The sequence below is a fragment of the Microtus pennsylvanicus genome, chromosome X (genome assembly GCF_037038515.1).
Source record: "Microtus pennsylvanicus isolate mMicPen1 chromosome X, mMicPen1.hap1, whole genome shotgun sequence".
NCBI lineage: Eukaryota > Metazoa > Chordata > Mammalia > Rodentia > Cricetidae > Microtus > Microtus pennsylvanicus.
Window position 1 is genome coordinate 32,548,367 of NC_134601.1, and position 14,671 is coordinate 32,563,037.

The following is a 14,671-nucleotide window of genomic DNA, read 5'->3' on the forward strand; positions in this document are numbered from 1 at the left end:
GAATGGAGAATCTCTGCCCTTGGAAAGTCATCCTGAGGTACACAGCATTACAGACACACGACTTACAGTTCCATGATAACTCTTTCCTATGCCTTAGAGATTTCTTTCTGCACTTCATTTTTTTTTCTTTACCACCAGAAAAGCTTTGCGATGTTCACTAGGGAACAAAAAAAAAAAAAAACGACAACAACAACAACAACAACAAAAAACAAAAAAAAACAACCCAAAAACCAAAACTGTACTTGAACCTGAAGCCCTGGCTTGGTTTGACACTTCACCTCATTTAAATTTAAAAGAACAAACTTTGAATATCCAAAGGATGCTTATTATGAATTCAGATTAAGTACAGTGGCTACTTCACGCACATCTAATCAACCACTCCGCAAAAAGTTCCAGTGACACATTTTAAGGGTACCAGTATCGTTGTGGGACGAGAATAGCTAGAGCACTTACCTTGGAAATTGGTTGGAGGATCAGGTAAAGGTCACATGGAGCAGACATGGAAAACAAGGCACAGGCCTACATTAGAGAACACTAAGATTTCCCAGAGTAAGGAACCATTTGCCATGTCCATGGAATGAGATCTTTACAGAGGAAGACACAATGTACAATCCTATGCCCCTTCGATCTAAGGGAACCTCAAGCAAGGACAAAAATTTCTCTGTTCTCTTCAAGAACACTGCAGTGGTGGACACAGAGGAGAAAGAACTGTGCCACTCTCTGTCTAGAAATTGCAAAACACCTGTCCACTCTCGGCCCTATCCCCAGGGCCCAGGGCAGCTTAGAAACAGATGACCTGCACACTAGCTAAAAACAGGTACGGAGGAGGAGAGAGCTGGGCTTGTGGCTGCAAAGGACACTGATGGTGACTTCAAGCAGTAAAAGCATAAGGGAAGACATACACAGGGAACTTTTAGGGCTTAGGGCACAAGCAAAGCATAGACAGGGAATGGGAGTCACTTCAGGGGAAGCTGATGCACTGGGAGAAAGGAAGACAGACAGCAAGCAGCGAATGAGGATTTCAGTGTTGTGTGTGTGTGTGTGTGTGTGTGTGTGTGTGTGTGTGTGTACATGTCACCGCATGAACATGGAGCATCAGGAGGCAACTCACAGGAGGCGATTCTCTCCTTTCACCATGTGTGGACCCCTGGGATTAACCTCAGAGTTGTCATGTTTGAGAGCAAAAACCTTTACCCACGTGCAGGCTCTTGCTTTGCTTTATTGGCACAGGGTCTCTCATTGGGCTCACTGACTAGGCTAGGCCGCCTGACCAGAAACTCAGAAGGATCTCCCTGTCTCTGGCTCCCAGAACTGGTATTACAACCATATGCCATGACACCTGTCATGTTACATAGTTTCTGGAGTTGTTAATCAGGTCCTCATGCTTGCAAGCCAATGCTTTGCTAACTGGACCATCATTATAGCACCGAAATCTTCATTCTTTTTTAATTAGGTTTAGTGTTTAAAAAAAAAAAAACTGTTTTTTTTTTCATTTTACGTACCAATCCGAGTTCCCACTCCCTCTCCTCCTTCCTTCCACTCCTCCGACCTCCCAAACTGCCCCCCAACAACTCCTCAGAGTGGGTAAGACACATTACTTTGGGGAAGGTCGAAGGTCCTCCCTACTATATCTAGGCTGAGCAATTTATCCTTCCAAAGAGAATAGGTTCCCCAAATGCCAGTTCAAGGAGGAGAGACAAATCCTGTTGCCATAGCCAGTTGCTCTGCAATCTGTCCCAGCCATACAACTGTCACCCACATTCAGGGGGAATAGTTTGTACCTATGCTGTTTCCTTCTTTGTCTTGTTGTCGTTTGTGAGCTCCCATTGGCTCAAGTAAACTGTTTCAGTCGATGTCCCCATCATGGTCTTGACGTCTTTGCTCATATTCTCACTCCTCCCACTCTTCAACTGGACTTTGGGAGCCAGTGCTCTGCTGTGGGTCTCTGCCTCTGTTTCCATCAGTTGCTGGATGAAGGTTCTGTAGTGATATTTAAGATATTCGTCAGTCTGACTACAGGGCAAGGACCATCCAAATCTTCATTCTTAATTTGTGTCTCAAATAGATCTATAATTTTGAGAGTCAAATAAAACTGTATTGGATAAAGATGCTTGCTGTCTGCTGTAGAAAATCCTACAGCCTGTAGACTTTAAGGTGCCTGCCCACTTGAGCTTGGCTTCTTATAGCAGTTATGCTGATGTAAGCATGTGTCCGGCCTCTATTCTGGCTGTGGGATTCTGTTGCTGTTCTTTTTTCCAGCAGAGGATTCTGATTTGTGAGTCTCCCCCTAAATAAATAGCCATCTATTATTCTCAATTCTGAGTTAGTGTGGGATTTCTTTTAAGCATCCTTCTTCATCTGGGGCCCATGTGGATTTGGACTCCACACCTACTGCATGGACAGTTTAAAGGCTTAGCTGATCCAAGGCCTGGAAAATCTTCCAACTATGCCTGCATAGCTGGCTTTTACCTAAGAGTTTTGGTAGTTTTTTTTTTCCTCTGCCACAGCAGAGCTTACTGCATGTGGTGACTTGGAAATTTGCCAAGCACACACATGTCCCACATCCCACTGCCACCTTCCCTGGCTTGGTTCCCTGGTGTGGTTCCTTGCCATGTGGCAAATTAGGCACCTTCCAGTTGTGCTCCCTGCCCGTGAGTTCTGGGTTTCTTGCTTCATGTATGGAATTGATTTAATTGCTTTCAATTTGTTAAGCAAAGCATATTTCTCAGTATTTAACCAGTATCAAGGCGGGAAACTAATGTTGCTCAAGACTGTTCCTGTTGCCTCTGGCTGTATCAGTGCTAGTTGCGACTCTGCAACCCCGATATCTGCTGGACAATAAAGACCATTACATCTAAAGCACTTTACCAGATTTCAAAACAGGTAATTAATAAGTCAATATGTCAGACTATATTAATATTGAAACTTTTAGTAACTTTTTTGCTAATACTATGGATTGTATTCTGTGAGGTTTATATGGTCATGTTGATACTTCCATTTATTGGGTATTGGGACTCAGTTTTTTCTTCATATTATATCATTAAGGAAAAATGTGGCACTTTTAGGAATGATACAGTCTTTACAGACTAATATGAACAGCTAGTTGACAGTATTAATACCATCAAAAATTAAAAGTTCCCTGAAAAATTAATACTATTGAAAAGGGTAACATTAATTTCACAGACAAAGTTGAATTCATATCTCAAAGTACTAGGAAATTATCTGAAAGAATTCATGCTGTAGCATTTGACAATCAAAATTTGTTAAAAAGTTATGATAGGTTAGCAGGTAGAGTATCTCTCCAGGATGGCAATCTGCATGCTATTCAAATAATGTCCAAAGATGAAATGCTATCTTTAAAGGAAAAACTTCAGACCTTGGAATCACATGTGCAGAATGAGGACCAGAGACTAGGTGCCCCAATGAAATTACTAGCAATATATACATGCCAGGAGATTCAGGCTTTACAAAAGACAATAATAACAAGATTTGAAATGATTGAGGAAATTATTGGAGCTGATGAATAGAGAAGAAGGCACCTGAGAGGACTCAACATCACCAGTAGCTGTCAGAGATGACTTACCCAGGTTCTTAGCTTCCTACTCTGTAATCTACTCTGACAAAGCATCAAGTTCTAAAGACCCAAAAGGATGCAAAGAAGGTAGAAGGATACCTATAGGAATGAATGATCTCAAAGAAGTTACGCAAGCTGTCGTAACTTATGGCTTGCATTCTGCATTTGTTAGGGAGCTGATGAAGACATGGGCTTCTAGCATCAAAGAAACACCACATAACTTGATTCAGGTAGTTTCTACAGTCCTGGATTATGAACCACAGTTGATGTTTAGACGTTATTTCAAGGAAAAGGCTAAAATTTTAGAACAACAGGGAAACACAAAAGGACTTGAAACTTCCCAAGATCAAATTCTTGGTGAGGGCACTTATGCTGACCCACAGGCTCAAACCCTTTACGATGAAAAAACCTTTTCCCCATGCCACAAAGCAGCCTTAAATGCTTGGGACAGGATTCAAGGCCTAGAAAAATTAATTGAATCATATACCTGAGTTAAACATGGCCAAAGAGAACCCTTTAGTTAATTAAAAAAAAATAACTAAGGCTATACAAATAGGAGTAACAGACCCAGATGCTAGATGAGTACTTAATGAATTTCTGGCTTTTGAAAATGCCAGCTTAGAATGCAAAAAGAAAAAAAAACTTGGGCCTTTAAAGGTTAAATCAGTACCTATAGATGAGTGGATCCTGCATAAAATGAACATTGAGACATTTGACTATAATACTGAATCTTGGGTAGGAGAAGCAATTTCCAAAGAATGAGGAGACATCAAAATGCCAAGTGTTTTAATTGTGGTAGAATAGGACATCTGAGAAGTGATTTTAGGCACAGAATTCCTATGAGTAATATCTCCTCTGGGAATAGCAAGAAATAGGACTCAGCCTTCAGGTATATGTAGAGGTGTGACAAAGGCTGACATTGGACCAATGAATGTAGATCAGCAAAAAAACAGACAAGGCAACCCAATATCATTGGAAAATCCTTGAGGGACCTTTTGCAGGCCCCCAGGTCAAAAGTGGCCCAGTCATTCCCAGTCACTGTGGAGGACATGTGTCACAAGGAAAATTTAAAAATCCAGAGCCTTCTGTAAAAGACCATACTATTCTAGATGATGGCGTAAACATGGAGGATAAATCAAAAATTCCGAGAGGAAATAGGAAACATATTCTGGCAGACTTCTATAAATGATCAAAGGCCGAAGCTAAGAGTGCATATAAATGGCATTGTAATTGTTGTTAAGATAGACACAGGTGTGGATGTGAATATCATTACTCCAGAATCTTGGCATCCAAATTGGCCTCTTCAAGAGGCAGATGCACAATTACTAGGAATTGGAACCATATCTCAAGTTAAACAAAGCACTAGATGGGTTGACTGCATTGTTCCAGAAGGTAGGAGAGGAAAGCTGAGAACATATGTGGCTAATATTGCAGTAAATGTAGGGGGTTGTGACATGCTGCAGCAATGGAATACCCAGATTAACATTCCTGCAGTCCCCAGAACTTATAATTCTAGAAAAGATATTATAAGGTACTATGCACAAAGGTCACCAACAATTCAGGCTGTACAAGAATATAGAGCAACTTGCAAACCTTTAGAGGTGGCCACAGCCCTACTTTGAAAATGGTTAAGTGAGAAACCAATATGGATTAAACAGTGGCTATTAACAGAAGATAAACTGCAGGCTTTAGAACAGCTGGTAGAAGAGAAACTGGATGACCACCATATTGAAGAATAAATCAGCCCTTGGAATTCTCCTGTAGTTGTTGAAGAAGAGAAACTGCTTAATGGAGAATGGTGACAGATCTAAGAGCTGGCAATAAGGTAATTCCACCTATGGACCTTCTACAATCTGGAATTTCTCTGCCTTCTTTTTTTTGCAAAAGAATATTTAAAACTTTATTTGTAATTGTCAAAGCCCCGAAACAGGCAAAATATCTGTTGTAAGGAGAGCCCCTTTGTTCTTCCCTGCCACCCGAAAAAAAAAAAAGGAAAATCTCTGCCTTCTCTATTACCAATAGGATGGCCTCTTATATTGATTTGAAAAATTGTTTCTTCACTATACCTTTACAAGAAAAGGATAGAGAAAAATTTGCCTTCACACAGCAGGCCACAAGGAAAAAGACTGTCAATTCTTGCCAAGACAGGGTAAGGAGGTTTCAAAAATTTCATGCCTCTGAAAATAGCCTGTCAGTTACTCTAGGCCTTAGCCAAAGTTGGTTGCTTCAATGTTGCAAATGAGACTTTGGGTAATGCCCAGGTAGCCAGTTGTCTCTGTCATTTCTTGCATATTTTAGAAGTTGCTTGATTGCACTTCCTGCTTACTCAAGTAATATTATTTCCCTTCTCAGATCTTCAATGGGGTTGAAGACTAGATAAATGTAGTTACTTTCCTCTTATGACTTAGCCAAGTTACTTATTGTACAAGACTTAAACTCATTAGGATAGGATAATTATTGAATATATTTGTTCTTATTGTATATAATTATGTATTAGGCTTAAAACTCTCATACTTAAGAAGGTGGGAAATGCTTTAGGAAATCCTACAGCCAATAGCCTTTAAGTTACCTGCCCACTCGGGCGTGGATTCTTATAGTAACTATGCCAGTGTAAAGCATGCATCCGGCCTCTTTTCCAGCTGCGGGATTTGGTAGCTGTTCTCAAATCCAGCAGAGGATATTGATTTGTAAGTCTACCCCTAAATAAATAGCCATCTATTATTCTCAATTCTGAGCTAGTGCGGGATTTCTTTTAAGCATCCTTCTTCAGCTCTCTAACCTGATAACTTGAGTTCAGTCCCTGGAACTACGTGGCTGAAGGTGAGAACTGATTGTGGGAAGTTCAAGTCTGACCTCCACATGCATGTGGTGTGGTTGTCTGTGTGTGTGTATACATGCATAAAACTTTTTTATGAAAACTAAAAGTCAAATTTGAATGGGCATAATGGAAGGAGGAACAGCATCCACAAATTATGATATGCCTAATATGAATAAGGATATGAAAATAAATATAAGCATTTTTCTGAGGCACTAAGGGGAAAAACAAGTCAAGTACTAACATAATGATGAGTCTGTGCTAACAATTTCTTGTTCATGCACTTTCTATACATAAATCGAATCATATTTCCTAACTTATAAGATATAATCTGGCAGGTACATCCTTAATTCCAATAACATATGGGGTATTATGAGCATTAAAAATCTATTCTCACGTTGGAAGCAATTTAGATAATAACAACACCAAAGGCAATGATGAAAGGGAAAGATCTTGGAGGAAGGCAGAACTAAGTAGGAAGCTGTAGTGCTCTGGTTGCCAGGCAGCCACCCTTAGGCCCTTGCTTGTTACCGTAGTGATATTTGGAGAGATACCTAACCACTCTTTGCAATGACATCTGCACTCTCCACATCTGCATAGCATTATTTGTTTTCATTTCTTCTCCACAACTCCACCAACACTTTCAAAATCTTATAGATTTGACAAACCTGTAAGAATACCTACAATGTCCATGGTTAGGAAATGGGGCTAATTTGCCTATCCCAAAACAAGAATGGAAAACAGTTAAATGAATGCAAGATAGACCAAAATAAAGTCATTCAAACAAATTCTGAAGATAGGAGATGGGTAAAATAATAATAAGAGTGTCTTAAAAAGTCATAAAAAATCAAATTATTAACTATCTATGTAAAAAACCTATGATATGCATAAGCAAGTATACGAATATACATATATAGTTTAAATGAAATTTTCCCATTGGGGAACACAATGTTCCCTTCAAGAGCCACAGAACACCTGACAAAAAAAAAAAAAAAAACCTCAACACCTGGCATGAGAAAAGTCCTTTTTTGACGTTGGTAAGTGTTGCCCAATAGAATCCTAAACATTATAGACTGTTGTTGTTGCCCTTGTTTGCCTCCCAGGGGTTAGTGTCTGAAGACACTATGTGTTCTGAACACAAGACCCAGAGTCTCTGAGCTATATTTTACCTGTGAGCCTCCTCTATGAGGACGAACTTTCAAGGTATCAGAAGATAACCATGCAAGCTTCCAAGGGGAAAGAAACAACCAGTAGTCCTATCCAGCTGTGATGTCTATGAACTACAGCAATGACCAACACAGCACAGTATCCCTAAGGATACGGTAGTGATATGCATAGTCTAGCAGTAACTGACAGTTCTATAATTCAACTTAAGGCCCACTAAACAGGAGGGAAATTATCCCTTGTACTGTAAACTCTGGCTAGTGAAGTCATGGATCTTGGAGGAGAACCTAAATCCGCCAGCAGTTTTACTAAACCGGCGTGACCCTATCTCACCCTTTATCAAACTTCTCTTTGCAAAAGATGGAAATCCACAACCAATCAAAACGCAGAGTTATGAAGCCCAATCCCAACTGATACATCTACAACACAACCCCTGTACTTAAGGCTCAGGGATCATTGCAGAAGATGGAGCAGAACGAACCAGAGTAATGGAGCTTTGCTGTGAGATTGTGTTTCCTAGGCATGCCAGAAGCTACACCCATAATTTCACACCAACATGACTGTCTAAACATGAACTGAACAAGGATGACACCAATATACATGTTAACATAGATGGGGGAGAGAGTAATACCGCAGCCCTAACCAAAGAACTACAGGCAACTAAGGAATGCTGAGCATGGGCAAAGTAGACCAGCTCTGAAAACTATGCATATGAATAACATTGAAAAAATTATATTTATATATATTTAGGAATGTGTAGAAATATATGAATATAGCATCAATTAAAGAAAAAGAGCTCAGGAATTTTAAAGAGAGCAAGGGGGTCATATAAAAGGATTTTCTGGGAAGAAAGGGAAGGGGGAAATGATGTAATTATATTATAATCTAAACAAATCATTTTAAAAGAATAGAAAATCAGTCAGATGCAAAGTGCTCATTTGTAATCCTAGCAGGAGGATCAGAACTTCCATCCTGGGCTACATAACATAACCAGACCAATTTGGACTACAAAAAAAACATACAGGAGTTGTCTCAAAAATAGAAACAAAAATGTTTACTAAAACAGAAATTCATGATGAAAAAACAAAAAAGTGGGATTTTTTTTGGGGGGGGGGAAATCCTAGGTCTGTCCAAGTGGCATGAAAACCTTTATGTGGCTTTTAAAGCCGGAAGCCTGGCTACAAGCTTCAGGGCTCTGACATGTATCACTGTACGATTTTGTTCACATTGGTAGCCTTTTCTGTCTAAATTTATTCATTTGTAATGAAGAGGGATTGAAGTACAATTGAGTCTTATAAAAATTTCTGGGTACGATTCATAACAAGAAATTCATTTGACATCATACTCTACTCATGTACATGCCAAAATATTTGAGACAAAATTTTAAAGATTTATTTGTACTTGATGTGCATGGGTGTTTTCCAGCATGTATGTCTGTGCACCACAAGCATGCAGGGCTCCAGAAGTCAAAGGACAGCACTGGATATCCTGGAACTGGAGTTACAGATGGTTGTGAGCTACCGTGTTTATTCTGGGAATTGAACCCAGGTCCTTTGGAAGATCAGTCAGTGCTCTTACCCACTTAACTTTCTCTCTAGCCCCAATAAGACAAATCTTCTACAAAGTTATTCTAATTATTGGATATATTTGCTATGATTTTTTGTCTTGACTTTATGTTCAGCTTATGACCAATAAATTGGTTTTATACCTCATTAGTGCTTTTCAATGCACAATTTGAAAAAAAAACTAGATTAATGGGTGACCTAATGGTTTCCTATAGTTCTGGAAGCCTATTTTTTTTATGTTGTGTCTTATCTTTTAGAGAAAGAACAGTAACAGCAAGTAGCCTTTTAAAAAACTTTTCCACAGTGCCAAACACTGTCTTGAGCACTTCACTCATATGACATAACCTCACATTTCAACAACCATGATGACTACCTTCATTAGTGCAATTTTAAAGGTGAAGAAAGTCAATGAGGCTGATATGCGCACTGAATTTAGTGGACTAACAAAGCCATTTCACATTATATTAAAGTGTTTTGACTCTTTTACACTATGCCCACTTTATAAAATATTGTCCCAGGACTAGAGCAGTGCCTCAGTGGTTATGAGCATTGGTTGCTATTCCTTAGTATCTGGGTTCAGTTTTCAGCACCCACATGGTGGCTCACATTCCGTGGAATTCCAGTTCTAGAGGACCATGCTGTCTCTTGTGGCCTCTGTGGGCACAGCACACACGTTGTATATATGTAGACAAAACACACACATAAAACAAAATAGAGAAATCTTTTACAAATCAAATACAAACAATGAAACAAAGCAAACCATTTTACCTATAGAGGCATTATAACAAATCTTCCAGTTGAGAAGCGATACCCATTATAGGACTCTCAATGCTACAGAAAAACCCTGTCTAATAAATAAAATATATATATATATATTCAGAGGCCTGGGAAAGTAAAGAAAAGTTATAGTCAGTCATAAAAAAGAAACACATAGTTTAAATTAATAAGGTTCTTAAAAAGGGAGTAAAATAACATTAAGAGCCCATATAAAAGAGAGTCTAGATACTGTATGTAATTATGTTGTCTTTAAATAGTTTGACTGCTGAGAAAAGAACAAAAGCTGCTAAAAGATATTTTATAATAAATATTGCTGGATTGATCCAACATTATATATATATATATATAGATAGATAGATAGATAGATAGATAGGTATATACAGATATATAGATATATTAAAATGCCTTGACTTCAAAATTTAAGTCAAACGGTATGCTGTTTTGCAGAAGAGGGCATGCTTTTGTTTCCACGGAAAATTAGAGGGTGTAGATTCATTCTGGGATGGGAAAAATCAGGGGTGTTTGAAGAAAACCCCCTGAAAAAATTCTAATGGTAGTGAATAGCTCACATGATCCAACATTTCAGAACACCTCTGTTGCAGTTTCCCCTGAGTTCTACATCAAGAAGAACTTAAAGACTGCTCACTGAGAGGGGCCACTGGATGGTATCCTGAGCATAGGCAATCTCAAAGGCCCCTCCACAGTGACACATGTCCTTCAACAAGGCCATACGCACGCCAATAAAGCTATACTTTCTGATATACTCTATGAGATAATGAGGGCCATTTATAATCAAACTACCAATTCTAGTCCCTGGACACAAGAACTTGAAAAAATATCATAATACAAAATGCATTTAGTCTAACTCCAAAAGTCTCCGTAGTCTATCACAGTCTCAACAATGTTCTAAAGTCCAAAGTTCAAATTCTCCCCTGAGATTCATGCACTCTCTTAACTCTAACACCAAATAAAATAAAATAAAATAAAATAAAATAAAATAAACAGATTCAACATAATGGCACAAGAGATATATTATGGTTCCAAAATATAAGGAAGAAAGGATAGTGAGGAAACACGGGACCAAAGAAAGCCTAAACACCAGCTGGACAAACTCCAAACTCTGTATCTTCATGCCTGATGTCAAAGGTCTCTTCAGATCTCCAACTCTATTGCTCTTTGACACTGGCTCAATCTAGTGCTGCCAGGGGTGGTCTTGAACTCACAGAGATCTGTCTGACTCTGCCTCTCGAGCGCCTCTCATAGAGCCACCACTGCCTGGCCTCTATGGCTATCTAGTGCCTTATCTCTGCACTCTGATCTTCAGGCAAGCTTTTTATTTGTTAGATCACAAGCAAAATATCATCACATTTCCCCTTTTTTTTCTAAAATTTAAAAGATTATAATTAATATAAGAAAACCACAAGTACAATAACTATATATTGTATACAATAAGGGTAAACAATATATTCAGGCAATAAGTACATTAACAAAGTCTAGTCATTAGCACTTGACAAATTCAGAGAAAATACTCCATTATCCTCCTTTGGTGAGTCCAAAAGGTAACAGCTAATTTGTTTTCTATTCTAACTTGCATTACCACATTTCTGTATCCCCCCTTTTCTTTTTAAAACAAGATCCTGAATGTATTGAGTCTGAGGGATTTTAGAGACAGGATCTTGCCTATTCAGTCTGAACATTCGGAGAAGTAGTGGCTGGCTTCTCCGTTTCTCTGATAGTTCAGCTTTCACTCCCTAATACCTGACTCTGGGTTTTTATTATTAAGACCAATTAGAATTGGCACTACACCTGGCCACGGAGGCAGGAGAATGGGAGTGCTTGCCCTGCCCCTCACCAACTGCAACACTCTCAGCAGAACTGGCCCTGGTGATGTGTGTACAGGTGAGCCAACCTGAAGGACTGAGAGCGTAACTGGACCTACTCCTTGCAGTCTGCTGCATTGGGTGAGCTAGCCAGGGCAGGAACGGAGAACTCACTCAGGCAGTGACTACAAGGGAAAGCTGCCAGGGAGATCAACCCACCAACCACCAGGCCCAGAAGCAGGACTGAGTTAGCCCAGCCCAGCATCCACTCAATCTGTGAACTGCTGGAGCAGGTGAAGGGGATGAACCTACAGACCCCAAACAGCAGGATCCCCACTAAGGCAGCAACAGTATTTGAAGGAGGAGTCATGGTGATGACCCAGTGTTAATAGTGTAGCAGAAGGCAGAGGCCTCAAACCAGACCAATGGCTCATTGCAGTAAACCCAAGAAAAGATGTATGGACTAAAGGGTACCCTCTGGGGCTAACTGGGCCACAGCTACAGTTTCCATGCTGAGATTCTTTCTTTCATTTGTTCATTTATTTTAATTTATATATTTTAGGGATGAGTTTACAAGAGCAGAGGCTGGATGCAAAGAAATGGAGAAATAAATGGGATTGGAATGCCTGATATGTGTGCCTTCTTTCTCTCCAAAACATGGCTAGAATCTTCCCTTTTTCAATGTTTAAAGATCCAGACATCCATCCCATTTCTCCAGCTTTATGAAAGTTTTGTTACATTATTCCCTTCCTCCCACCCTCTGGGTTCACAGGTCTCTCTGAAGGACATGGCCAGCTAGCCATGCTTTCTTTGGTTTGGTCCCCACTGGACAATCCCACTCACACTTTCTTTTCCAAAAGAAATAGTAATTCTGAAAATATACATTTGAAAACTTGATAGATATCAAGCTCTTGTTTTTTTTTTCACCTATGAAGACTGGGAAATGCTCATGTTACATGTAAAATTTGAAGGACACCTAAGTCCGAATCAGCATAGAAAGATGAGGTGGAAAGTCCTTCGGTATATGTGTTGCTCTCATTGGTTAATGAATAAAGAAGCTGCTTTGACTTGTGATAGGGCAGAGTAGAGCTATGAAGAAAAACTCAGCTGAATGCTGGGAGAAAGAAGGCAGAGTTGAGAGAAGCCCTGTGGCTGCCGGAGGAAAAAAGACATGAGCCGTCAGCTAACCTTGCTGGTAGGTCACAAGCCTCATGGTGAAATATAAAATAAAAGAAATATAAACTAAGAATAGAAAAATAATAATAATAGAAATAATAAAAAAAATAATAGAAATATAAAAGTAGACGATGTAAGAGCTAACTAGAAATACACTTAAGCTATTGGCCAAACATGATTGCAAATTATACAGTTTCTGTGTGTTTATTGAGGGACCGGAGCAGGGCAGAACCCTCCGACAATATGAAGACATCAGTAAAATGATTGGTGCATACAGTGGACTATTGTTTGGGTGATGGAAGGAATGAGGGTGCAAATGATCCCACCTACAGGTCCTGTCCGACTCAGACATGAGCTGCCATGCATGGCAGAAGGCAGAGTAGTGGCTAAGGAGTTCCAGGGACCAGGAAAGCTGTAGCTCTGGATTTGCTCCAGATGCCTGGGGCTCTGAGCCGAATTGCCGGCACGAAAAGGAAAAAAAACCTCAGGTTTACAGTGGTGCCTGGGGTACTGGTGGCACAGGGAGGGGGGCAGCAGAGGCGAGCGAGGGGCAAACAGCTCGTACTTAATGGGTAGGCGTGGTGACAGCACCTTAGAAGCCAAGACTGTGAAGGACTTTTCTCCATAGCACCACAGACATCTTTGTCTTTCCTAGAAGCACGCCCCCCCCCGGGGTGTCAAGGTGGGAACAGCACCCTAGCGCCCTAGCGAGGGCTGGCTGGGAGTCGTCCGGCACGTGACACGTCATCAGTGAGAGCGGAAGTGTGACAGGGTGGGCTGCGACGACCCACCGACAGTCCGACCCTGAGGGGCCGCTAGGACACAGGCGGCCATTGGGATCAGGGTGGAGGCCCAGAGCCCAGCAGGCCAGCAGGGAGCAGCCAGGTAGAGCCGAGCCAGCCCCTGAGGGCACACCTCGAGGCCACCATGCCCCGGACCAGGCAGAGCAGCCGCCAAGGGTCGTCTGGTCAGCGGTCGTCTCCTCAGGGGTCGTCTGGTCAGGAGTCGTCTCCTCGGGGGTCGTCTCGTCAGGGGTCATCTCCTCAGGGGTCGTCTGCTCACGAGTCTTCTCCTCAGGAGTCGTCTCAACAGGGGTCGTCTCGTCAGGGGTCCGCTCGACAGGGGTCCTCTCGACATCGAGGGTCGACTCGCCACCGCGCACGCTCCTCCAGAGCCGGGCTGACACTGTCTGTCAGTCTGGTGGAACACCTTCTTCGGGAGGCCGGCCATACCTCGCGACTGAGCGAAACAGCGCCCATCTGGCTGACCGCCGTCCTGGAGTTCTTGGTCCGCAGAGTGCTGGAGCTGGCAGTCAACGAGGCCCAACGCCGAGGTGCCGAGATGTTCATCACCCCGGAGCTGCTGGACTTCACTGTCTACAACAACGCGCCCCTCAGCGAACTGTTCCAGTTCACCACCATCTCTCATGTGCCTCTGCCGGAACCTGGTCGTCGTCGCAGCAGTCGTCGACGTCACTGATGGCTCCTACCTGCTCCTGGCTCGCTGCCTGGCTCTGGGTTTCTGATGGACTTTCCGCCCCGTTTATCCATCGGGCATCAGTTCATCCTGCCCAACATTTCCCGTCGCCAGCCCTGTTTGGCTGACAAGCCTCGCCCCTCTGTTGTGTTCTCATTAAAGCTTTTCTCAGAGCATCGCATACATTTGCTTCCCTGAAGTTTCCTTTGGGCTTGGGATAGGGGTGGAGGTGGGTGTGAGGGTGGCAGTGGGGACGGAAGGTGAGGTGGGCCTAGCTGAAGGAACACAGGGGTTGGGAGTGATG

At 41.6% G+C, this 14,671-nt stretch overlaps 1 protein-coding gene across 1 annotated transcript; it reads left to right on the plus strand.

Moving 5' to 3' along the window:
* Window positions 1–13,818: 13,818 nt before the first annotated feature.
* LOC142840298 (histone H2A-Bbd type 2/3-like) lies at window positions 13,819–14,370 on the plus strand. The gene is made up of 2 exons (XM_075956886.1): window positions 13,819–13,858; window positions 14,033–14,370. The coding sequence occupies exons 1-2, from the start codon at window positions 13,819–13,821 to the stop codon at window positions 14,368–14,370; spliced, it is 378 nt and encodes a 125-aa protein (XP_075813001.1).
* Window positions 14,371–14,671: the final 301 nt, after the last annotated feature.